Source organism: Maylandia zebra, linkage group LG7, assembly GCF_041146795.1.
Source record: "Maylandia zebra isolate NMK-2024a linkage group LG7, Mzebra_GT3a, whole genome shotgun sequence".
NCBI classification, from domain to species: domain Eukaryota; kingdom Metazoa; phylum Chordata; class Actinopteri; order Cichliformes; family Cichlidae; genus Maylandia; species Maylandia zebra.
In genome coordinates this window covers 26731365-26756342 of record NC_135173.1, presented here as the reverse complement: position 1 = coordinate 26756342, position 24978 = coordinate 26731365, and the positions used below count along the sequence as shown (strand labels likewise).

At 43.2% G+C, this 24978-nt stretch overlaps 1 protein-coding gene across 4 annotated transcripts in view; it reads right to left on the bottom strand.

The window, feature by feature from the left end:
• The window catches only part of grm8b (glutamate receptor, metabotropic 8b), a 160255-nt gene that overhangs the window by 83192 nt on the left and 52085 nt on the right, over window positions 1-24978 (bottom strand). For all 4 annotated transcript variants that reach the window (XM_076886146.1, XM_076886145.1, XM_004556274.3 and 1 more), the window contains exon 3: window positions 1808-2024. In XM_076886146.1, coding sequence (XP_076742261.1) covers window positions 1808-2024 — 217 coding nt within the window. The remainder of the gene's footprint in view (window positions 1-1807; window positions 2025-24978) is intronic.

The window sequence follows — 24978 nt, the reverse complement described above, 5'->3', positions numbered from 1 at the left end:
AATTTGTGTTGTACAGTTATTTCATTTTTAACCTTAATTTATATTTTATTCCTTCCTAGTTAAATTTACCCTTTTTAATTTTTCATATTTATTTCCTTTCTTATTCATAGCCTTTTCCTTTTTTGTTTTCTTTAGGTCACGAGCAGTTGTCCAAGCATTTCACTACATATCGTACTGTGTATGACTGTGTACGTGACAAATAAAAATTTGAATTTGAATTTGAATTTTTAATGCTTTTTATGTACAGAATGTCTTGCCATGTGGTGGAAGGCTTCCACTTTGGTGGCCTTAGAATCTTTCCGCTTTTTGAAGATGATATGGTTCTATATGCTTCATCAGATTGTATCCAGCTCAGATTTGAGTGGTGCACAGCTGAATGTGAAGCGGTGGAAATGAGAATCAGTACCTCCAAGTCTGAGTCCTCAACCATGAAGGGGTTGAGTGCCTAATCCAAGTCAAGGATGAGTTGCTGCCAACAGTGGAGGAGTTTAAGTAACTCATGGTTTTGTTCATGAGTAACTGGAGAAGAGAGTGGGAGATCGACAGATGGATTCAGGTTATGGCTGCAGAAAAGTGGATGTTGCATTATTCCGTTGTGATAAAAAGAGCATGAAAGCAAAGCTCTCAGTTTACTGGTTGATGTATCTCTCTGCTCTCCCCTATGATCACAAGGTCTGGGTAGTTACTAATAGAATCAGACTGTGGATACAAAGTGGCAAGGGCCATCCACCCATAGAGACAGGGTGAGAAGTTTATCCATCCGGAGGGGTTCAAAGCAAAGCAGCAACTCCCCCACATTGAAAGGAGCAGGTTGAGGTGGTTGGGGCATCTGAAAGGATACCTCCTGGGTGCCTCCTGGGTGAGAGGTTATAGCAATGTCCCACCAGAAGGAGGCCCCCTTGTAGACCCAGGACTTGCTGGAGAGATTATATCTCTCGGCTGGCCTAGGAACAACTCTGTGTTTCCCCAGACAAGCAGGAAGAGGTGGCTAGGAAGATGAAAGTGCATCCTATTTCAACTAATCATCTGTCATATGTTTCTAGAACTTGATCGGAATCTACCTGTGGTAAATTATGTTTTTCAGTAAATACAGATACAATTTGAATGTCAGAGCAGAAACCAAGCCATGAGGTCTCTATATTTTTGAGACAGGATTTTATCAAGGTACAGATCTGGGAAAGAATACCGAAAAATATCGTCATTTTCCAATGAGCGCAGTGGCCTCATCATTTATTATCCATAAATGGAAGAAGTTTGGAAACACCAAGACTCCTCCTAGAGCTGGCTGCCCTGCATTGCAAGCTCATCTGTTTAAATCATATCATAAGCCGTCATCATTCAAAGTGTGATAGAGCCAGTCCCAGCCTCTGATTAATTTAAGTAACAAAACAGAACAGAATCAGTTAAATTGAATTGAACAACTACATACAAACAAAATGCTAATCTCTATCAAACATGTGGTCACTGGTTAATTTCAAAAGTTTATATTAATTAATGTAAGGGCTTAACTCCATGTGATAACATTTTATTCAGTAAGCGCCAAACCTGATTACCTCACAGTGACCAGTCAAGGAGAAATGTGTCAACTTCTGGCATAATAAGATCAATAATCAGTTAGAAGACATCTTCTGTTCATTCATCAACAGAGTGCAGCAAATTTATCAGATCAATAGCTTTTGGTCCCATTTAACTCAATTAGTTTTAAAAGTTCAATATTTAATTAAGCTCTCTCGAGTACCAAAGTATAAAAAACTTTTAAATCTCACTTTGACTTGAATTAACTGTATATCTGTTTACAGTTTCCTACCCAACTCTCTGGAGATCTGGACAAAAGCATCAACGCCGCTCTCGCCGTAGTTTCCCTCTGAGGCAAGGGTGGACACGTAGTTCCAGCCCATCGCTGTCACGATGTCTAGCATGGCCTGAGCCTGATAGGAGTCGGGAGGAACCACACGGGAGAAGAAGTCATAGCGTGTGTTGTCACTGAGCTCTGGAGCTGTCGACGCATAGCTGATCTGAGGAATCTGTGGAGAAACAGCAAGGTTAAAACCACTAGACCCATAGAAGTGCAGATAATGCAGGCTACTGTATAAGCCGGTTTTAGTTTATTGCAACTTTCCATTACATCATGAAAAACTCAAAATTACACTGCAAAAAGCAAACTAATAAAACAGACAATAACATGTCCTATAATTTTGGGATGATATAGAAAACTTTTAACCATAATATGTCATGCTTAAGCATCTTGATCAAATGATATGTATCAGTGTTGTTTGTTTGTACATTTTTAACCATTTTTCTAATGTGCTTCTCCCAGCTGAAAATATAACAGATCTGTTAGAAAAATAGTTGCAACATGTTCTTAATTGTTCATTCATTTGCATGTAAAAAAACAAAACTTGGCTGTACAACAAATAAAGAATAATTATCAATATATATGGAAAAACTTTCAGCGCAACAGGCTAAGAGAAGATTTCAGGAATAGAAGATGCAAACTGACAGACAATCTCAAAAACAGAAATACTGTAGCTCACAAAAACATGCAAAAATTAACCCATCGAAGTTATCAAAAGAGTAGTGGAGAATATATATATATATATATATATATATATATATATATATATATAGATATATATATATATATATATATATATATATATATATTTTTTTTTTTTTTTTTTTTTTTTTTAATTTTTTTTTTTTTTATTGAAGACATCAGAAGTCATACAAACCAAACTATGAACTTAAAAGATATGGAGGAATAAAGTAGTGATTTTACTCAGACTGTTAAATATTGTCCACATTCATTTTCAAACATCTAACAGTTGATTTGTTAAGATTTAAACAAACTTCCAACTCCTGTCAGATTCAAATTAGTGAGCTTTACGGTGTGAAAAAGAGAAGTCATAGATCCTGCTGTAGGCAGGCCAACAGGCCTGCCGGGGCTGGATAATGGTCCTTTAGAGAAAGATTGAAGAGCTGATTGATTTCAACTTCAGTGTGTTGAACAGAGCACCACTGGACACCTCATCAGGATTCACAGAGGGAAAGGAAGAGGGAGGAAGATAGACAGCTGGGGGCCTAACAGCAACACAAATGTCACTCAGCCTGACTTGCTCAGTGACAGTCTACAAATTAAACACTGTACTGTAAATGCAACCCTGTCTGAGAGCTGACACTATCAGAGCACTGCAGGTTTAACACATCAGAGAGAAGCTGAAGTTTATTTCCTACAGAACTACAGAGCCTACATTTCCTGCAGAAATGAAGAACATCCCTGAGGTTCTGCTCATATTGAAAAGAAACTAAAAAAAAAAAGGGAAGGGAGAATATAAAAAATAAATGCAGTTACTTTTATTTAAGTTACAACTCTGATAGAAGTCATCCAATATAGTTTATCAGAAATTATAATAGGCTTGTTTTAATTGCTGATATGAATCATAAAAAGTACAACACAAAATAAAAAACATAAAAAATAAAAAAAACTTTTTTGTATTTTCCATATCAGTGATCCTACAGCTGGATTTACATTTTCTCTTCTGGAGTTAATAGTGGAGATCCACATTTTCCATTCAACAAGGAATTAATTTCGGGGAGAAATGTCAGCAATTCAGAGACTCAGAAAAACAACCTGTCACGTTAAGGATGCAGCGACTCCAAGACCTTATTTAAAACATAAATCGTTCTGCATCATTATCGCAATAACAGCGTATGTCCCCCCCTCGGCCAACGCGGATGCAGCCTGTGACACTCTCCACTCAGTGGTCAGCAGACTGCAAACACAATCTCCGAGAGCCCTTCTCATAATATCAGGGGACTTCAATCATGCCTCTTTGGACTCCACACTGCCCACCTTCACCCAGTATGTGACCTGCTCAACCAGAGACAATAAAACACTGGACTTACTGTATGCCAATGCTGAAGAGGCATACAGTTCATCACCTCTCCCTCCCCTGGGCAGATCTGATCACAACCTGGTGCACCTTGTCCCTGTGTATGAGCCCTTAGTACGCAGGGAGCCACCAGCCACCCGCACAGTGCAGAGATGGTCAGAGGAGAGCGAGGAGGCTCTTAAGGACTGTTTTGAGTCGACTGTGTGGGAGGTGATCTGTGACGACCATGGAGAGGACATCGACAGCCTTACTACATGCATTACTGACTATATTAATTTCTGTGTGGATAACACCGTACCTACCAGGACTGTACGGTGTTTCTCCAACAACAAACCTTGGATTACCCCAGAAATTAAAGCTGTCCTCAAGCAGAAGAGGAGGGCCTTCAAATCCAAAGACAAAGAGGAGTTGAAAAGGGTGCAGAGAGAGTTGAGGGGACTGATAAGGAATGGGAAGGAGAGCTACAGGCAGAAGATGGAGAACCAGCTTCAGCAAAACAACGTTGGTGAAGTCTGGAGAGGCCTCAGAACCATCTCAGGCCACAAACAGCAGAACTCTCTGCCTGGGAGGGATGTGAGGTGGGCAAATGAACTGAATCATTTCTTCAACAGATTTGATTCAACCATGAGACAGTCTACAACATCGGCTGCAGACTCACCCACCCCCACTGCTGCTGTTCCACCTCTGACACCTCAGACACTTCACACCTCCTCTATTCACCCTGCTCACTCCTCCCCACCCCCAACAACAGCATCCAATACACACTCAACACAAGGCTCCAGCCTGTCTCTCTCAACCACCCAGGTTAGGAGGGAACTGAGGAGGATTAATGGCAAGAAGGCAGCGGGCCCAGATGGCATCAGCTCGAGGGTCGTCAGGTCCTGCGCGGACCAACTGTGTGGGGTGATGGAGCACCTCTTCAACCTGAGCCTGAGGTTGGGAAGAGTCCCACAGCTCTGGAAAACCTCCTGTGTTGTACCAGTGCCAAAGACTTCACGCCCCAAGGACCTCAACAGCTACAGGCCGGTGGCTCTGACATCCCACCTGATGAAGACCCTGGAGCGGTTGGTCCTGGCTCAGCTTCGGCGCCTAACAAGCTCATCACTGGACCCACTTCAGTTTGCCTACCAGCCTGGCATTGGAGCGGATGATGCCGTCATTCACCTCCTACATCGTTCCCTCGCTCACCTGGAGACCGCTGGAAGCACTGTGAGAATCATGTTCTTTGATTTCTCCAGTGCCTTCAACACTATTCTTCCCTCGGTTCTGAAGGACAAGCTGGTGAACTCTGGAGTGGACCATCACCTCACTACCTGGATTTTGGACTACCTCACCGACCGACCACAGTATGTGAGGACTCAGGGCTGTGTGTCGGACAGGGTCGTCTGCAGTACGGGGGCCCCACAGGGAACGGTTCTGGCTCCGTTCCTCTTCACCATCTACACTGCAGACTTCTCCCACAATTCCACCCAGTGCTTCCTGCAGAAGTTCTCTGATGACTCTGCAATAGTCGGCCTCATCACTGATGGGGACGACAAGGAGTACAGAGGACTGACTCAAGACTTTGTGGACTGGTGCCAGCTGAACTACCTCCAGATCAACGCCAGTAAAACCAAGGAGCTGGTGGTAGACTTCCGCAGGCACAAGCATTCTCCACTGCAACCACTGAACATCCAAGGTATGGACATTGAGGCTGTGGACAGCTACAGGTACCTTGGTGTTCATCTGAACAATAGACTGGACTGGACTCATAACTCAGACGCCCTCTACAGGAAAGGGCAGAGCAGGTTGTACCTGCTGCAGAGACTCAGGTCGTTTGGGGTGGAGGGCCCACTCCTGAAGACCTTCTATGACTCTGTGGTGGCTTCTGCTATCTTTTATGGTGTGGTCTGCTGGGGCGGCAGCATCTCTGCTGGGGACAGGAAGAGACTGAACAGGGTGATCCGAAGGGCCAGCTCTGTTCTAGGATGCCCTCTGGACCCAGTGGAGGTGGTGAGTGACAGGAGAATGGCGGCTAAGCTGTCATCCCTGTTGGACAACGTCTCCCACCCCATGCAGCAGACTGTGACAGCACTGAGCAGCTCCTTCAGTGGGAGACTGCGGCACCCACGGTGTGGGACGGAGAGATTTCGCAGGTCTTTCCTCCCCACTGCTGTCAGACTCCATAACAAAGACTTTAACTGAACAAACACACACATCCACACATGTGCAATAATACTAAGTGCAATAATCCTTTCTGTCATCGTTGTATTTTTACTCAGTTGTATATAGCATTCGTATTCTATTTTTATCTTATTGTATATTTTTATTCTATTTTATTCTACTGTATATAGTATATTATTTTATTCTATTCTGTACAGCTGTGTACTGTATTTATTCTTATTGTATTCTAATTTTTGCGTCATAACTTTTGCACTGTCCACTTCCTGCTGTGACAAAACAAATTTCCCACGTGTGGGACTAATAAAGGTTATCTTATCTTATCTTATCTTATCTTATCTTATCTTATCATGTTTTCCTTCAGACTTTGGGAAATGAAATATTTTCTATGTAGGTACTGCACAAAAATCATACGTTTTAAATCAAGACTGACAAATACCAATGCATAAAATAAAACTAATATGCATAAACCTTTCACAGGGCCTACAGTATGTTGCAAAATTCTTAACCAAGTTTTCATTTTAAGGCTCAAACAATGCAGGATTTAAAAGATTCAAGTAAATAGATGTCAAAGAAAGAAACCATTATTGGCTAAAAAACAATAACACGCTCCAGAGAGAAGTAAAACATCTTGTAATTGGGGACCAAGAAACAAAGCTGCATAGGAGCCCCTAGTATGTCTTTTCTGTATGATTATACTGTTATTAACATGAGCACCAGTTACACTAATACCTGCTTTAAAGGGCCTTTTCACTTTTTTGGTGATTAGCTGATTTAAAGTTTCTCTCCTGGTATTGCATTGCTTAAACTTTCTTGTTTTTATTAAAATGACACAGCACAGAGGCACTAATCATGGCACCATATCAATGAGCTCTAAGCACAAAATCCATAAAGACTTGGCTCTACCACACCAGGCTGTGCCCCTGAGACAATCCAGCACATAACTGCAGGGTTCAAGATGTTAGCAGGCAGGGCATACATTGAAAACCATAACCAGGAGGATGGCATAGTATACCCAGTAACATCCCAGTATAGTTTGGAAGTCCCTATATCAAAACGGGATACGCCCCCTATAAGTGGGTGGTTGAGAATGACCCTGCTAAGGTCCTGTGGGACTTTCAGATACATACGGAAAAATTGGTCAACCAGACATAGTAGTGGTGGACAAGCAGAAGAAGACAGCCGCAGTGATAGATGTAGCTATACCAAAGGAACTGTAGAAGCTTGCAGATTGGTAGAAAACATGCAACAAGAAGAAATGAGAGTGAGACAAAACTCTCACTCCCATTTCTTCTTGTTGCATGTTGAAGCTCTACTTGGAACCTTGTTAAGATCCAGTCATGTAATATATGATTTTTTTCCTATTTTTCAAGTGGTCTTAAATTTTGATCAGGACTGCATATACAGAATCAGTCAAAAGTTTTAGAACGGCCCAAAATTGCTACCCGAAATTGAACCTCCCCAAAAGTAAAACAGTATGTTGGATGTGCCACGCAATGCTCAATTGGTGGGAACTAGTGCGTTAGCACAGTTAGCTTGTTAACGTGTGGATGCCGTCCAGCCCCACGCACGGGGCGATCCGCGGTAACTTGTTAACGGAGATTTGCCGCGTTATGGCGTTAATGTCATTTTAACTAGATTAACGCTGACAGCACTAGTGGGAGCACAACGAATATGACTGCACATTTACTCCGACATCATCCTAGTGCAAAGACAAGTGGAAGCAGACAAAAAACTGTACTTTTGAGTTAAAATATATTTTATAATTTTAATAAATGACAAATTAAAAAGGCATGAACATTTTTTTGTATCAAAAAAATATCGAACCGTGACACCAAAGTATTGAACCAAACCAAACCGTGAATTTTGTGTATCGTTGCCCCCCTAATATATATATGTGTGTGTGTGTGTCTTAGCATTGGGGTTTTTGTGCAGACTGATGAATACAGAATATTAATGAATATACAAATTGCTCTCTAGCAGCAGCTCTTCCTGCTACATTCCCTCTGCACCTGTGTACCCCAATTACTCAAATTTACCTTGTTAGGTGCAGGGTGAGTGGAGCAGTTTGAAAGGAAAACAGGTGGTCCATGAGAGTGTTCTTTCTTGAATGTTTAATGAAAGCATGAAGAAATTCAACTGGCATCATACATGTAAGCAAAGCCTTTTTGCTTTTACAAAAACATAATAACAAGGTCTCTACAGGGTGAAAAAATAGATCAAGCTTTGTGGGGGATAAAACTGACTTATAAGAATAATTACAATGATAATAACAATAATAGTAATAATGATTACTGTGTTACAGTTTGTGAAATAAGAGGCCCCTTCCAAATGTGTGTTAAATAAATTGCAGTGACTCACAGACAAAAAACTCTCTTGCCCTTTTGGTGGCTTTTGGAGGACTCTTTGCTATGCTGAAGGGCTGTAATTTTAGTTAGTAGCTTATTTGGAAACCCTGCTGGTCAGTTCCAAGCACTCACTTCTCCCTCAACACAGACGTGTGATCATCAGTTTTAACAAAACATCACAATACTACAGCTAACTTTATTGCATTGGCTCTGAATTGACCCAAAGTCATTGATATCTGATACAAGTTTCTGACCTTACTGATATCCAATCCAAATATCATATCGCTCCATCTATCTATATGATCTTATTTTAAGTTCATGACTTTGGTTTTATATAATATTTTGGAATCGTGGTGAATTCTCCCACTAGTTTGATCGATGGCAACAATCATTACCCTCCACACTAGAATATTGCTATGCTGGAACAGGAACAGATCCATCTGACACTGAGCTCATATGTTCTTTTTAGGATATCTCTACACATTTTAGCCATATGTGGACATGTTTGCTGTTTTCCGCCATCTCAGGCTGCTTTCTGTCACAGAGACTGATGCTTGTCATTCTGTGACAGCTAAAGCGTTCCACTTGACTGAACAATAAAAGAAGGGATCCATCATTGGTGACAGCTCTCATCCATCATCTTGTATTCTGTGCTCTGTTTTTTATGATTTAAGCTGTTTAGTATCAACTGCCTCTGCCCTGGACAAGAAACAGCTTTCCCCTAGAGGTGAAATTCTGCATGGTTCCTGCTGTTGCATGTTTTTCATGTTTAATGTTTTCTTCTAGCAGTGATCAAAATAAATTCAGGGTAGATTCAAAATGACTGACTATCTCAGAAAATTCTCCCTTCTGGAAAGGCACAAAAAAGTCAATAACTAGAAATTGAGTTTTCTTATTTAATGAAATGTTTATACCAATATTAACTACTTGGTCCTTTCATTTCCAAAGAATTCTCAGAGCTTACTGTCTAAATGTAGCCAGATCAACCAGTTTGTAGGCTTTGACACTAAGTCAGCCCATCTCCACATGACATTTGGCATTCTGCTATTTAAAAGTGAGCTTAAATCTACAATCAAACAATCAAAAGAACAGTTTGAAGTTGGAGGAAGTGAAACATAGTTCAAGGTTCAAGGTTCTTTATTATTTGTCACATGCATAGTTATACAAGTATAACACACAGTGAAATGTAGCCTGACACGCTCCTCGACATGTGCAAAAATTGGGGGGGGGGGGGGGGTGTAGAGGAAGAACATTATATATATATATATAGTATATACACTGGGTGAATGTGCAGTAGTAGCAGCAAGCAGGTGAATTCTGTACATTAATATGAATAGATATCTGTCTATTTTACAGGATAGACAATATAAACACATTTAAAATTAAAGGAATTGAAATGTACATTGTGCCTTGGTTTAGTGTCTGGAAGAGTCCTGTCTCAGTCAATTATAGATGATGTGAGAGGGCGGGTGTGTGTGTTTAGGGCACAGATGGCTTGGGGATAGAAGCTCCTCTTGAGTCTCTCTGTCCTTGCCCGGAAGATGCGGAACCTTCTACCAGATTGCAGAAGTTGGAACAGTTTGTTGCCTGGATGGGACGGGTCCTTCAGTATCTGCGCTGCTCTAGTCCGGCATCTCCTGGTGTAGGTGTCCTGAAGCGGGGGGAGAGCAATCCTGCAGCAGCGTTCTGCTGTACGGATCACTCTCTGGAGAGCTTTTTGGTCCTTCACACAGCTGTTCCCGAACCACGATGTCATGTTCTGTGTGAGGATGCTCTCCACAGCGCCTGTATAGAAAATCCTGAGGATCTTTGGAGAGACCCTGAACTTCCTCAGTTGTCGTAGGTGATACAGGCGCTGCCTAGCCTTTTTGGTCTGGACCTGAATGTGGGCAGCCCATGTCAGGTCTGAGGAGATGTGGACACCAAGATACTTGAAGGACTGCACCCTCTCCACTGGAGCTCCATTGATGATAATGGGCTTGTAGTCTCTGTGCTGACCCCTTCTGAAGTCCACCACCAGCTCCTTGGTCTTGCTGACGTTCAGCTGGAGGTGGTTGTCCTGGCACCACGATGCCAGATTCTTCACTTCATCCATGTAGGCCGCCTCATCGTTGTTGGAGATGGCACCCAACACCACTGTGTCGTCAGCAAGCTTCACAATGGTGTTGGAGCCATGGGTGGCCACACAGTCTGAAGTGTAGAGGGAGTAGAGCAGTGGCGAGAGGACACATCCCTGAGGTGCTCCTGTGTTGATGGTGATGCTGTTGGAGAAGCACCTGCCCACCCTCACCACCTTCTGCCAGTGAGGAAGTCCAACACCCATGCACACAGACGGCTGTTAAGTCCCAGATCCCTCAGCTTTGTGAACAGTCTGCAGGGCACTATTGTGTTAAACGCTGAACTGTAATCAACAAACAGCATTCGCACATATTTACCCTGTTTCTTGTCCACGTGGCTGAGAGTGGTGTGTAGGACGTGGGCGATGGCATCCTCTGTGGATCTGTTGGATCTGTAGGCGAACTGCAGCGGATCTGTGGTGTCTGGGATGGCGGAGGAGATGATGTTCTTCAGCAGCCTCTCAAACACCTTCATTACTACCGAGGTCAGTGCAACTGGCCGGTAATCGTTCAGGGATGAGGGTTTGCTGTTCTTGGGCACAGGGATGATGGTGGATCTTTTGAAGCATGTGGGGACCACAGACTTCGCCAGGGACTCGTTGAAGATGTAAGTGAACACACCTGCTAGCTGGTCAGCACAGCAGCGCAGCAGACGGCCGGTGATGCCGTCTGGCCCCGCCGCTTTCCTTGTGTTCACTCTCCTCAGTGCCGCTCGGACGTCATGCTCCGCGATGCTGGTCACCGGTCTCTCGCTGATGACGTCACTGTCCTCGGTAGTCAGGCGGTAGATAGCATTAGCCGCCTGGCTAACCTCGAAACGGGCGTAGAACCGATTCAGCTCGTTGGTGAATGCAGAGTCGGCGTTGATCGGCGCAGTGTCCCTGGCTTTGTAGTCCGTAATGGTGTGTCGCCCTGGTGGAAGCGGGACTCCACACGTTCCCGGTACCTGCGTTTGGCATCTCTCACCGCGCGCCGCACGCCGTATGAGGCCGCTTTGTAGGCGCTCATATCGCCAGTGGCGAGACCCGCGTTGTAGGAGGCGGTCCTGGCGTTTACTGCAGTGCGGATCGATCTGTCCATCCACGGTTTCTGGTTTGGGAATGTGGTGACTCTCGCAGTGGGGATAATCTCCTCCGCTAGCATATTGACGAAGCATACTGCTACTTCCGTAAACTCGTTGATGTCGACTGCGCATGCTCTGAACATGTCCCAGTCTACGTCGTTGAGTGCGTCCTGTAGCGTAGCTTCTGATTGGGCAGTCCACCGTTTTACTTCCTTTGTGGTCACGTCTTCCCTCCGTATGCTTTGTTTATACTGGGGAATGAGGAAGATGGCGTTGTGGTCAGACTTCCCAAAAGCCGGGTGTGAGACAGCTTTGTAGCCCTGCTTGTATGGCGTGTAGCAGTGATCCAAAATCCGATCCCCTCTCGTTGGACACGAGACATGCTGGTAAAAGTTTGGCATGACTTGTCTGAGGTTCGCTTTGTTAAAGTCTCCTGCTACAATGAGGGCTGCGCCCGGGTCCTTGTTTTGAAGCGAGCTCAGCACATCATGTAATTCGGACAAAGCCATACCTGTGTCCGCTTGGGGTGGGATGTAGACCGCCGTGGCGATAGCTGAGGTGAACTCACGGGGCAGATAGAAAGGGCGGCACTTAATGCTCAGGAACTCCAGATGTGGCGAGCAGCCGCTGGAGAGAGTAGAAATGCTCCTGGCATCACACCACTTTCTGTTTACCATGAAACACACTCCTCCACCTTTGGTTTTGTTCGACTCTGCCGTTCTGTCCGCGCGGAGCACAAAGAATGAATCCGACGGAGTTACGGCCTGGTCCGGCACTGTGGGGGTCAGCCATGTCTCCGTGAAGCACAGAATGTTGCAGTCCCTCATGTCACGTTGGAAGGTGACCCTTGCTCTTAGTTAGTAGATGATACTATTTTGGCATGCAATTGCTAACAATACTAAACTTTGCTCTAACAATGCTGCAGTACACCACCTCATAAAATATGAAATTATTAAAAAGGTGTGCTAATTTACTCATTCGTTATTTTTTATATTTAAGTGCCTGACCTAATAGTATTTGGGATATTGTGACAATCTTTCTGCCAAACAGAAGTGACATGAGAGAGATTCCCAATCACATGAAAACATTTTGCATTTTTAATCCTTTCAAAAATCTACACAATTCTTGCACAAAAGTCTTTTTCCTAGGTTTTGCAGTATAACTAATTTGCAACTTTTTAAAGTATCTATGTTTCATATTCATCTCACAACTGGTGGATTTAGACCTGCGTTATTCTCCCAGCTCAGAGCTAATGCTCTCATCTGCTAATGCTCTCATCAGTGATGAGAGCATTAGCAGCTTTACTTATATCAGCAGGTGGTGATAAAGGTGAACTAAATAGTGGAAGAAAAGATTCAAGGATAACTTCTTTGCTGGATTTACACTACTGTACACAAAACGATGTCATATATATTCTATAATTTGTTCCCTTTGATTAATAATTTTTCGTGGGTCCAAAGTGTCGTTGTTTATACATTCAGCCAAAGATTACTGGTTTGTTTCAAGCTGGAGATACAAACACTCTCAGGGGTCAGCAAGGACATCTAGCAAAAAAATTCTGCAAAAGATAAATATAAAGCTACCTGCTGCGGTGACCCTTCTAACGACTGAGCAGCCAAAAGTAGCTTTCATAAGCCCTAAAAAACGCAAGTTGGTTGATCCCTAATTAGTACGATATGAATACAATTTGTACGGGAGAAGCAAGACCACAAGCTGATCAGAATTTTAATCACAGTAATAAGAATAAACATTTTTCTTCCACTGAATGAAATATTCATATTCTAAGACTTTTAAATGTAAATGTACTGTTTCAGACACATCTTTCCAGAATTGAGCCTGACAGTTTTGGCATCTTCGAAATGCTGAAATTTCCACTAGTATTTCTGTGGCGTTTCTTTCAGTTTGAATGAACAACATAAGTTTGTAAAAATTGTCACATATTTGTTTTCATTGATTATTCTCCAAATTATAAAAATCCCTTTATTCCCCATCTTCCTTATTTGTCTGACACTTACACCAGATTAATTTTCTACTATTGTCAGTCTATTGATCTGACTGTAAGCTCTATCCAGTCCTACACTTTCTCATTGTGAACGCCAGCTGTTAAAGGTGGGCAGGCAAGCAGACAAACTTCAAGTTCTCCACTGATGATGACCTCACTTTACGGCCTTACTTGATGTCATTGAAGAGGAGATTTGGAACCATCACAAAAAAATGTGGTAACTAATATCTCAGCCAGCCAATCAATTTTACCAACAAGGTAAACAAACAAAAACAAAAGGTTGATGCTGAGAAGTCCTCTTAACTTGAGGGCTTTAGCTATCAGTTACATTCTCTCAATGGCTCTATTGAAGATGCTTGTGTTTATCTCATCTCCACCCTGAGAGTATTTTGTAACATTTTCAACTTTAAGGATGGTCCTTCAGCTCAGCAACATATTTGTATTCAACACACCAGTTCAGTGGAGTGTGATGAGAAGCTGTTACATTATGGACATATATTCAGATATTTCAAGCATGTATGTAAATGTTTCTACTCAGACAGTAGAGAGAGGACACTGTCTGAACAAACAGTGTTTAAGTAAAACAGACAGCGAAATACACAATACACAAGAAACTGTTTGCATTTCATGACTGAATAGCTGTTCATATAAAAACTATGAGGAAAATTCACCCAGTCCGAAGACGATCATTTCAGTAGTATTGTCACAGATCTTTCCACCCATCCATTCTTTTTCCATGCTTTTCTGGGCCTGGGTCATGAGGGCAGCAGTCTAATCAGAGAAGCCCAGACCTCCCTATCCATCTCTTCTAGCTCTTCCAAGGAAACACCAAGGAGTTACCAGGCCAGCTGAGAGATATAATCTCTCCAGCGTGTCTGGATCTGCCCGAGGCCTCCTCAGGGCCTTCTCCCAGTTTGACATGTCTGGAAGACCTCACTCAGGAGGCGCCCAAGAAGCATACTTGTCAGATGCCCGAACCACCTCAACTGACTCCTTTCACTGTGGAGAAGTAGTGACTCTACTCAGAGCTGCTCCCAGATGGATGAACTCCTCACCCTATCTCTAAGGGAGAGAACAGACACCCTTCAAAGAAAGCTAATTTCTGCCACTTGTATCGGTGATCTCATTCTTTCGGTCACTACCCAGAGCTAGTGAGCATAGGTGAGGGTAGGGACGAAGATCGACCAGTAAATTGAGAGATTAACTTTTACATTAAGCTCCAATCCGTCTGTTGAGCTCCCGCTTCCCTCTACCCTAACTCTTGAGGAAGACCCTGAGATTCTTAAACTCCTTAACTACTTTCACCATTTGGCTATGCCTAGAAATTCTTACCATAAAAATTATGAACAGAATTGGTGACAAAGGGCAGCCATGGCAGAGTTCAACACCCACCGAGAACAAGTCCAACCTATTGCTGGCAATGCGCACCAAGCTCTTCCATTGGTTGTATAAAGACCAAATCGTTCATAGCAGCATTTAGTTGGTCCATCATTGATTTTTCAACAGGACATTGATCCCAAACAAACCTCCAGGCCGTGTAAGGGCTAACTGACCAAGAAAGAGAGTGATGGAGTGCTGCGCCAGATGGCCTGGCCTCCACAGTCACCTGACCTAAACCCAATCAAGATGGTTTGGGATGAGATGGACCGCAGAGTGAAGGCAAAAGGGCCAACAAGTCCTCAGCATCTCTGCGAACTCCTTCAAGTCTGTTGGTAAACCATTTTAGGTGACTACCTCATGAAGCTCATTGAGAGATACAAATACAGACCATTTACCATTTATCATCTTTTGACTGGTAGTCCATATTACTATTGTACGTATATGCATACAAGAAGAATTGTGTGTGCCATTATGGTAATTTTGGTTTGAAATCCAAGACACTTAGCTTATGGCGTTCCATGTATGTCCTATCTTGAACCCTGCTGTTATGTGTTGGATTGTCTTAGGGGCAACTGGGGTCTTGCCTGGTGTGGAGCTTGTACCTAGAGCTTGTTCCTGTGGTGCCATGATTAGTTTGTTAAAGTGAATTCTTAAATGTTGTCATTTTTATGCTTACCACCTCTACACTGTAAACCCCAACAGTCCACCTGACTTATAAAGTTTGTGGATACAACAATTAAAATGCGTCACAAAGTTGAAACAACTTAAAACTTTTCTGTTCTCTTAACGATTCAAACAGTTCTAATTGTACATGGCTTAGAAGTTAAGAGTAAATACTGCTTTTTTAATTATGATTTTTGAGTAAATGTTTTTTTTTTCGAGCTCCGCATTTGTACGTCATGACGTTTTCTCTCTAACCTGAACGACGTTGACAGAAAATTCTGTTCAATATGGCTGCCCTTCTCGAGCGACCGGAGAGCACATTTGGAGAAACTTGTAAGTAAAACGGAACCTTCGTTATGTTTATTTTTTCCGTAAAAAAGCAAGTATATTAATATGTTGCAGCCATTAACTTGTTTTTGAATGCGCCGTTGTGTTAAACAGCACAGACCCAGGTAGTGAATTGTTGTTCGCTGTTGTTCGCGCTCTTTTTCAAACCGATGATATCGTCAGTTTTACAGTTTTAACCGATTAAAACACAGTTTTAATAAGAATTGCACATAAAGAAAGTGTCTTAGTGATATTTTAACGACCCATTGCCAACGCAAGAAAGTTGGCGTTTTTACAACAGCAGCCTCATTGTTCGGCCGGGTTTTTTTCTTCTTCTCATTAGCATCATTCAAAAGTGACTTAGCTAGCAGTGGCAACTTCTATCTTAAGCAGCAGCCTGTAAAAGAAGTAGTAGTAGTAAAATAACAAACATACTAATTATGTAATGCAAGAAGCTAACGCGTTAATGTACATTTTTCAAAAAAGTAGAGTACCCTAACCCGTTACAAAGTAACCCACTACACTGCTGAATTTTTTGCTAGATTACAGGTCTTGCTTGTCACATTCTCTCAAACCAACCTTACTTATTGATACTGTGTCTATTCCAGGCGGACACATTGGATGAGTCGACCCTCATTGACACTCCAGTTGCCCTTCTCACAGTGGTTACCGACGGCGCTTCCCAGACCAGTCCAGTCCATTTTACTTCCTCAAGCATGGCCATTGTGGTGGAAGGCGACTTGGTGATGCGTGATATTCCCAGATTTGCAGATGCATTTGCCTTATTGTTTGGCTTGATCTATGCTCTGCATTTAGACTACCCCAGGAAGCACGTTCACACATTTACCTTTGTCCAAAAAATCTTCATGGGGCTTGTTGACGGCAAACCTCTGAAACCCTGCCTACATGCTCTTAAAAATGATTTGTTGCTGAAAGAGTAGTTCTGGAAGGAATATAAGGCAATGTTTGTTAGGACATGCACTCTGTTACTGAGCACTTTGTTTTAAGCACTTTATTTAAAGCACTTTAAGTTTACTACGGACTTTGGGTGGATTTAACTCCATCAGTTTACCTAATTTTGCTCTGGTTATTTGGAAGATGATCATCTTTATTTGTACCCATTTTATAAAATTGTTTTTCATTTCTTTTTCAAACAAAAGTGATTAGTATTTGACTTTTTATTTTGAATTTATGTATTTTGAGAAAGATGCAATTAGGACTGATGTTGTCCTTTGTGATTTTATAAAAAGATACATGTTCTACATTGAATTTATAATGCTCACTTTATGGTGCCAATGTCCATGTTAGTGGTTTTATAAAAACACTAAGTGATGTTTTTACATTTCCATAAAAAATGTTAAATAAACAAAATGTAAAGTAAATGAATTTCTCTAATTTTTTTTACTAGTCTACACTCAAACATTTAATAATAAATATCTTTTAATTAATAATCATATAATTTGCGTTTAGTTTGTAATATAATTGCATTGTGTTGGATCAAAATAGTAAACTACAAAAAACACAAAAATATTAAAATTAAAGTATATAGTTTTTAAGTAAAGCTCAATTAATAAAATAAAAATATAATTTAAAATTTTTAAGTTAACAATAAATACAAATTTTGAGTACCCCATACTTAGAAAAGATGAGTTTGTGTACTTAAAACTTTTGAGGTAATCAGTTTCCACAAATGTTTTAAGTTCAGTCAACTGATTCGGGTTTACAGTGTACATTGTTTCAAATTCTGTGATCAAGGCATTCCTTTGTCCGCCTCTCGAGGTTCTGGGGGGAGGCTGTAGTGTTTTATCACAAGCACATCCCTTGTGAAGGTTTGTTTGATGTTTGGTAAGCTTCCTGCCCTTTTTATGGTTTCACTGTGTTGTGTATGGTGAACCAATACAGGAATTGAGCCATGTATTGGGTGTGGGGGAGATTACCTTTTTATGACCAAGGATGTTGTTAGAAACAGTTGTGATCAGGAGGTTACACAAACGCACCCCCATGACACACACACACACACACACACACACACACACACACACACACACACACACACAAGTTCTTGCACATGCTTACACACACACACACACACACACACACACACAGGTATGAATGTGAAGGTAAATCGGAGGAGGTTGAAGCATTATTGTGTGCAATAACATGTAGAACAGTCAAGAATACCAGCTGCTTTATCGTAGAGCTATGTGATAGACAAGATAATTGTCTATTTTATTCAGATTTTGCAATTTTGCATCAAATTCATTTTAAAAGTTGTTGAGAGTTTGTTTAAACTGTTTTGAACTTGAAGTGCTTCCTTGTTAAGAAGTTGCTGAGCTATTGCTATTGAGCTAATGTGGGCTGTTATTGATAGCTTTGATCACACACGATCATAAACTGACTGACTGAAATGAAGACATTTAAATTAGCACTGAATGTGAGTGGTTATTCGCCCTGAAGTGTATTTGACAAGTAGCTAGGCTACTTATTTTAGAAATGAGATGAAATGATTCTGGATCAGATTTTAGTGTTGATTGGGAGACTCAATAAAAAATGACCAAATACTAGAAACTCTCTTTCACATCTTCTAAATACACACACTTGAGAGTATCTTTAATAATTCAGCAATGGAAGGAAAAACATAGGCTCAACAACTAACACTGATGATGCAAAATTAGGGTGTGTCATTCATCGCGGTACGCAAGTAATCTGATTGCATTACTTTTTGAAATGTTTGAGTCCTGAGGTGTAAATATTCATTCATGATAATCACTGGTAGACCTAGCAGCAGCACCAGTATTTAGCTGTAATGGTAGTCTGCATGATCTTTATTACATATGCAGAATCATAGCCTGTAATGATCCTTTTAATAGCAAGACTCATCGTGAAGGACTTTTTCTGCACAGTTCACATTTATCAAAAGAAGAAGGATTTAAAAATTGCCCACTGCTGTCATGCTTATAGGAGCTGAAGCAGTATTATGTTATCATTAAAATAGAGTGATGATCGAACACGAAAGAGTGAGGTTTCACACAGTGGGAATGATGGATGGTTTCCAAGAAAAACAGTGAGAGAATGACAAGCTTAATGATTGCTTCACAGAGTCATACATTAAAGGTGGATACTAATGGATACTAACATAGGAGCTAATGAATCGCAACAATAAAGATAAATGTTGTAAACATTCTGGCTTATGTCAGAATGAACTGATAGAAAAGTGAACATCTCATTTAGGCTGTGCCATAATCACATCTGTTTGCTGTGAATGGAAACCTTGAACAGTGCTGCAAACAGTTAAACTGTTTTGATGTTTTACCTCAGCACTGACAGCTAATCCTTTCATCTGGTTTTATGTTCTGTTCTGGTTTTTCAATTAGATCTTGGAAAGTTGGCACATCTATCTGACAAAGAAACAAAAAGTCAGAGGCCTTCTTTGTCCTCATCTGTCAAATGTTCTGATGAACTGTCTTACAGTCTAAGAAGTTCTGTGTTCCTAGAACTTTAATTCAACACATTGATGTGAATGCTGCTTTTTCCTACATGCTGACTCTCTAGTCATTACACTCTGCAGGATAAATGCTTTGTCTCTCTCAACCCCTGACTTCCATGCTTCCTTCAGAATACACTCTAGTGATGTTCAGAACTTTAGAGCAAAAAAATTTTCATCTTAACAAAAATGACTAGACTGGAACAATCTCCTTTGGAGAGATGAGATGAAAATGGAGATTTTTGGACATGATGCCATGTTTGGTGAAAACCAAACACATATCAAACACCTCATACCACGTATTAAACATATTGGAGGAGGGGTGATGATTTCGGCATGTTTTGCAACCCCAAGACCCGCACACCTTGCATTGAGTCACTGAGTCAGCCATTAACACCTCTGCATATCAGACTATTCTAGGGTCAAATGTGAGGCAATTTGTCCAACAGCTAAAGCTTGTCTGTTATTGTGTCATACAACAATACTAAAGCAGAGCAGTACATCTACAACAGTAGGGCTAAAAACAGAAAATGAAAAGAACCAAGGTGTCCCAGTGGGCAAGTAAACATTTAACACTCGGATAGTTAGTTTAAACATGATCACACCGAAGTTTGTCACATGGAATGTATGTGGAGTTGGTTCCAGGGAAAAGAGATTTAAAATGACTAATTGGTTAAATGACGTACAGACATACAGTGGGGCAAAAAAGTATTTAGTCAGCCACCGATTGTGCAAGTTCCCCCACTCAAAATGATGACAGAGGTCAGTAATTTGCACCAGAGGTACACTTCAACTGTGAGAGACAGAATGTGAAAAAAAAAATCCATGAATCCACATGGTAGGATTTGTAAAGAATTTATTCGTAAATTAGGGTGGAAAATAAGTATTTGGTCAATAACAAAAATACAACTCAATACTTTGTAACATAACCTTTGTTGGCAATAACAGAGGTCAAACGTTTACTATAGGTCTTTACCAGGTTTGCACACACAGTATCTGGTATTTTGGCCCATTCCTCCATGCAGATCTTCTCGAGAGCAGTGATGTTTTGGGGCTGTCGCCGAGCAACACGGACTTTCAACTCCCGCCACAGATTTTCTATGGGGTTGAGGTCTGGAGACTGGCTAGGCCACTCCAGGACTTTCAAATGCTTCTTACGGAGCCACTCCTTTGTTGCCCGGGCGGTGTGTTTTGGGTCATTGTCATGTTGGAAGACCCAGCCTCGTTTCATCTTCAAAGTTCTCACTGATGGAAGGAGGTTTTGGCTCAAAATCTCATGATACATGGCCCCATTCATTCTGTCCTTAACACGGATCAGTCGTCCTGTCCCCTTGGCAGAAAAATAGCCCCATGGCATGATGTTTCCACCCCCATGCTTCACAGTAGGTATGGTGTTCTTGGGATGCAACTCAGTATTCTCCTTCCTCCAAACACGACGAGTTGAGTTTATACCAAAAAGTTCTACTTTGGTTTCATCTGACCACATGACATTCTCCCAATCCTCTGCTGTATCATCCATGTGCTCTCTGGCAAACTTCAGACGGGCCTGGACATGCACTGGCTTCAGCAGCGGAACACGTCTGGCACTGCGGGATTTGATTCCCTGCCGTTGTAGTGTGTTACTGATGGTGACTTTTGTTACTTTGGTCCCAGCTCTCTGCAGGTCATTCACCTGGTCCCCCCGTGTGGTTCTGGGATCTTTGCTCACCGTTCTCATGATCATTTTGACCCCACGGGATGAGATCTTGCGTGGAGCCCCAGATCGAGGGAGATTATCAGTGGTCTTGTATGTCTTCCATTTTCTGGTGATTGCTCCCACAGTTGATTTTTTCACACCAAGCTGCTTGCCTATTGTAGATTCACTCTTCCCAGTCTGGTGCAGGTCTACAATACTTTTCCTGGTGTCCTTCGAAAGCTCTTTGGTCTTGGCCATGGCGGAGTTTGGAGTCTGACTGTTTGAGGCTGTGGACAGATGTCTTTTATACAGATGATGAGTTCGAACAGGTGCCATTCATACAGGTAACGAGTGGGGGACAGAAAAGCTTCTTACAGAAGACGTTACAGGTCTGTGAGAGCCAGAGATTTTCCTTGTTTGAGGTGACCAAATACTTATTTTCCACCCTAATTTACGAATAAATTCTTTACAAATCCTACCATGTGAATTCATGGATTTTTTTTTCACATTCTGTCTCTCACAGTTGAAGTGTACCTCTGGTGCAAATTACTGACCTCTGTCATCATTTTGAGTGGGGGAACTTGCACAATCGGTGGCTGACTAAATACTTTTTTGCCCCACTGTATAATCTTTCTACAGGAAACTCATATGCCCAAAACATCTGCACACACACTTACTTCTCTCACACGCACTCATCCTGCTACAACTCAAAACAAAAAAGCATCGCCATATTAATCCAGAAATTGACAGGCTCAGTACAGCAGTAAGCCAAAGGAACTGGGAGTCTACAGTGCCCGCTAGCCCATTGTGGGTGGTGAGAGCGGGACCTTGAGGAGAGGGAGCAGCTGAGATTGTTTGGGTCGCCTAGAGCTCTGCCTTGTCTCATACGTAGCTACTCTGTCTTGTTCTTTTTCATCTATATTGTTGGGTGAGGTGCTGGTGCTGGGGCTCTGAGTGGACCAGCCGGACTACCCTTTGCAGTGGGGATGATGGGTGCTGGGCTTTGGTGCAGCGTTTCCCTGGGTTGCGGATGACACGGTTCCCAGTTCCACTTTTCCTCACCCTACAGTGGGATGTAGGAAATATGGGTGCTTACTAAACAAGCTTTGCTGGGACTCTGCTTCTGGGGGTGGTCCTCTATCTCCCATTCTTGATCATCTCTAGCCTTTTTTTCCCTCCACATCCTCCGACAACACATCACTCACACATGGAGGGTCTTGGGGGGAACATGAGGTACATAGGCCACAGTTGCTAGGGCCATTCATATGGCTTTGCTGGAGGTGCTGTGTGAGTAACGTATTCTGAATACTTTGGATTACTTAATATATTATCATGCTGGGGGTCTGGGTTCTGGGGGTATTGTCTCTCACCCTCATTTTTCAAGTATGTTTCATGATAAATGCTAATACACAGACTCTCTCTTTCACACACACGCACACAAACACACACAGCTAAACTGTATATTTGTTTGTGCACTTCCCTCTGTTTTGTCTTTGTGGTGCTTTGTATTGTTTGAGTATTGTTTGAGTGTGGTTTGTTACAGATGCAGCAGTTGGAGACCCAGCATGTCTGTTTGCCTCATCCTTAACACCCCCCTCCCTCCCCCTTTCTCTCTTTATGTCTGTCCCTTTTCTTTATCTATTCTTTTGCTTTCTTCTCCTATCTTTTGCCAATCTGGCCTTCATGCCATGCCTACTCCAGCACAATATACACATAGCTAATAAAATGAATAATAAAATAAAATAAATAAATAAATAAAACAAACACATTAACAAGATGAGCCTATAGTTGCACTCGGTGCTCCTCTTTGGAAAGCAAATGTGTTTGTCAGAACAAAGCTTTCAGACCATGATTATGCTTGCTACAACTGCCGGACAGGAGGAGTTTAAAACAAAACAAAAAAACCCCACCAACCCTCAATGAATTAAAACAAATCTGTAAAGAATTGGGCAAAAAATTTAGAGAAGAAGAGTTCCCTTCTCTTTTTCCAAATTGCTTTTAAATCATATTTCAGTTGATTAATAAAATAAGATATAGCTTAGGCGTGCAGAGTTTTCCCAGGATTCCATCCATCTATTCCAGCTGTCAATGCTGCGTGCTATGGCGGAACCTGTGTCTGTGTGGTTAGACCTGGGTCTGTGGGTCGCTGAGCCTTAGTCCCTGGTTTTTAAGGGTGGGGGATTGCCCTCCTTGGCTTGTTGCCCACTGGTGGTCGCCTTCCCCCTGCCTTGGAACTTAGGTTCTTAGGGGCTCTGGAGTACTTGACTGGGGGTTTTGGCATGGGTGCTGGCCTGCTTCCTTGAGGGTTGTGGTCCAGGGTGGCTTGGGCGTCTTTGTTGTATGATGGAGATGCCAGGTGTCAGGTGGTTCTGGGGCCTGGGGGTATTGTCTCTCACCCTTGTTTTTCAAGTATGTTTCATGATAAATGCTAATACACAGACTCTCTCTCTGTGTAGTAGGCCTTCACTTCGGGCTCCTGTCCCGACACCCCCGTCCAGTCTGGACGTTGCGCCGCCTCCAGCCAGGCACCCACCTGAACCAACGTCGCATTGGCCTCCTGCTCCCGCTTCAGCTGCTGCATGGTCAATGGGAGCCATCCCCCTCCGCTGACCGCGGCCTGAGCAGTAGCCACCCCCAGCGCCTCCTGGGCCCGCTCCTCCTGTCGCAGACAGTAGCGGCACTCGACGGCCATGCAGGGCCGCCTGGAGAGGGCATCAGCGTTGCCATGCTGTCGACCTGCCCGATTCTGGATCTCAAAGTCGTAGCCTTGAAGGACCTCCAACCTGACCTTCTGGGTGTTTGAAGTTCAGGAGCCAAGAGATGCATGGTCAGTGCGCAGGAGAAACCGGCAGCTGTGCAGGTATGGCCGGAAGTGCCACACCGCTAGCACTACGGCCAGCAGCTCCCGGCGAGTCACGCAGTAGTTCCTCTCGGCTCGTCCCAGAGCACGACTGAAGTACACCACCACCCGTTCTCCAGCCTCGTCATGCTGGGAAAGGACCGCCCCGACTCCTACATTGCTAGCATCAGTGTCCACAATGAAAGGTTGCCGGGCATCGGGGTAGGCCAGGACTGGGGCTCTGGTGAGGGCCTCCTTCAGCTGTGCAAAAGCCGCAGCACAGGCATCCCCCCAGCCAAACAGCTGTCACTTGTCAGTCAGGCGGTGGAGGGGGCTGGCCATCGTCGCGAACCCCTTGATGAACCGACGGTAGTAGGAGGCTAGGCCCAGGAAGCTCCGCAGTTCTTTGACATTCGAGGGAGTCGGCCAGTCCCGGACCGCAGCCACCTTTGCGGGGTCGGTGGCGATACCTTGAGTGCTGATCACATGGCCCAAGAATGTGGTCTCTCTCGCCAACAGCCGGCACTTCGCAGGGTTGAGCCGCAGCCCAGCTCGTCGGATGGCACTGAAGACCTCGCTCAGGTGAGACAGTGCACTGTCGAAGTCACCACCGTGCACCAACAGGTCATCCAGGTACACAACACAGCGGCTACGAGGGATGTTCACGAGCACCCTCTCCATCAGCCTCTCAAACGTCGCTGGCGCATTGCAGAGCCCAAATGGCATGACCCTGAACTGCCACAGCCCCTGTCCAATGGTGAATGAAGTCTTAGGCCTTGCTTCGGGGGCTAGCTCCACCTGTCAGTAACCGCTGCGTAGGTCGAGGGAGCTGAACCAGCTGGAGCCAGTAACGTAATAAAGGGCCTCGTCGATCCGCGGAAGTGGGTACGAGTCCTTCTTGGTGACTGCATTGAGACGGCGAAAGTCCACGCAGAACCTCGGGCTGCCATCCTTCTTCCCCACCAGAACCACGGGTGCCGCCCATGGGCTATTGGACGGCTCGATCACCCCAGCCGCAGCCATCTCA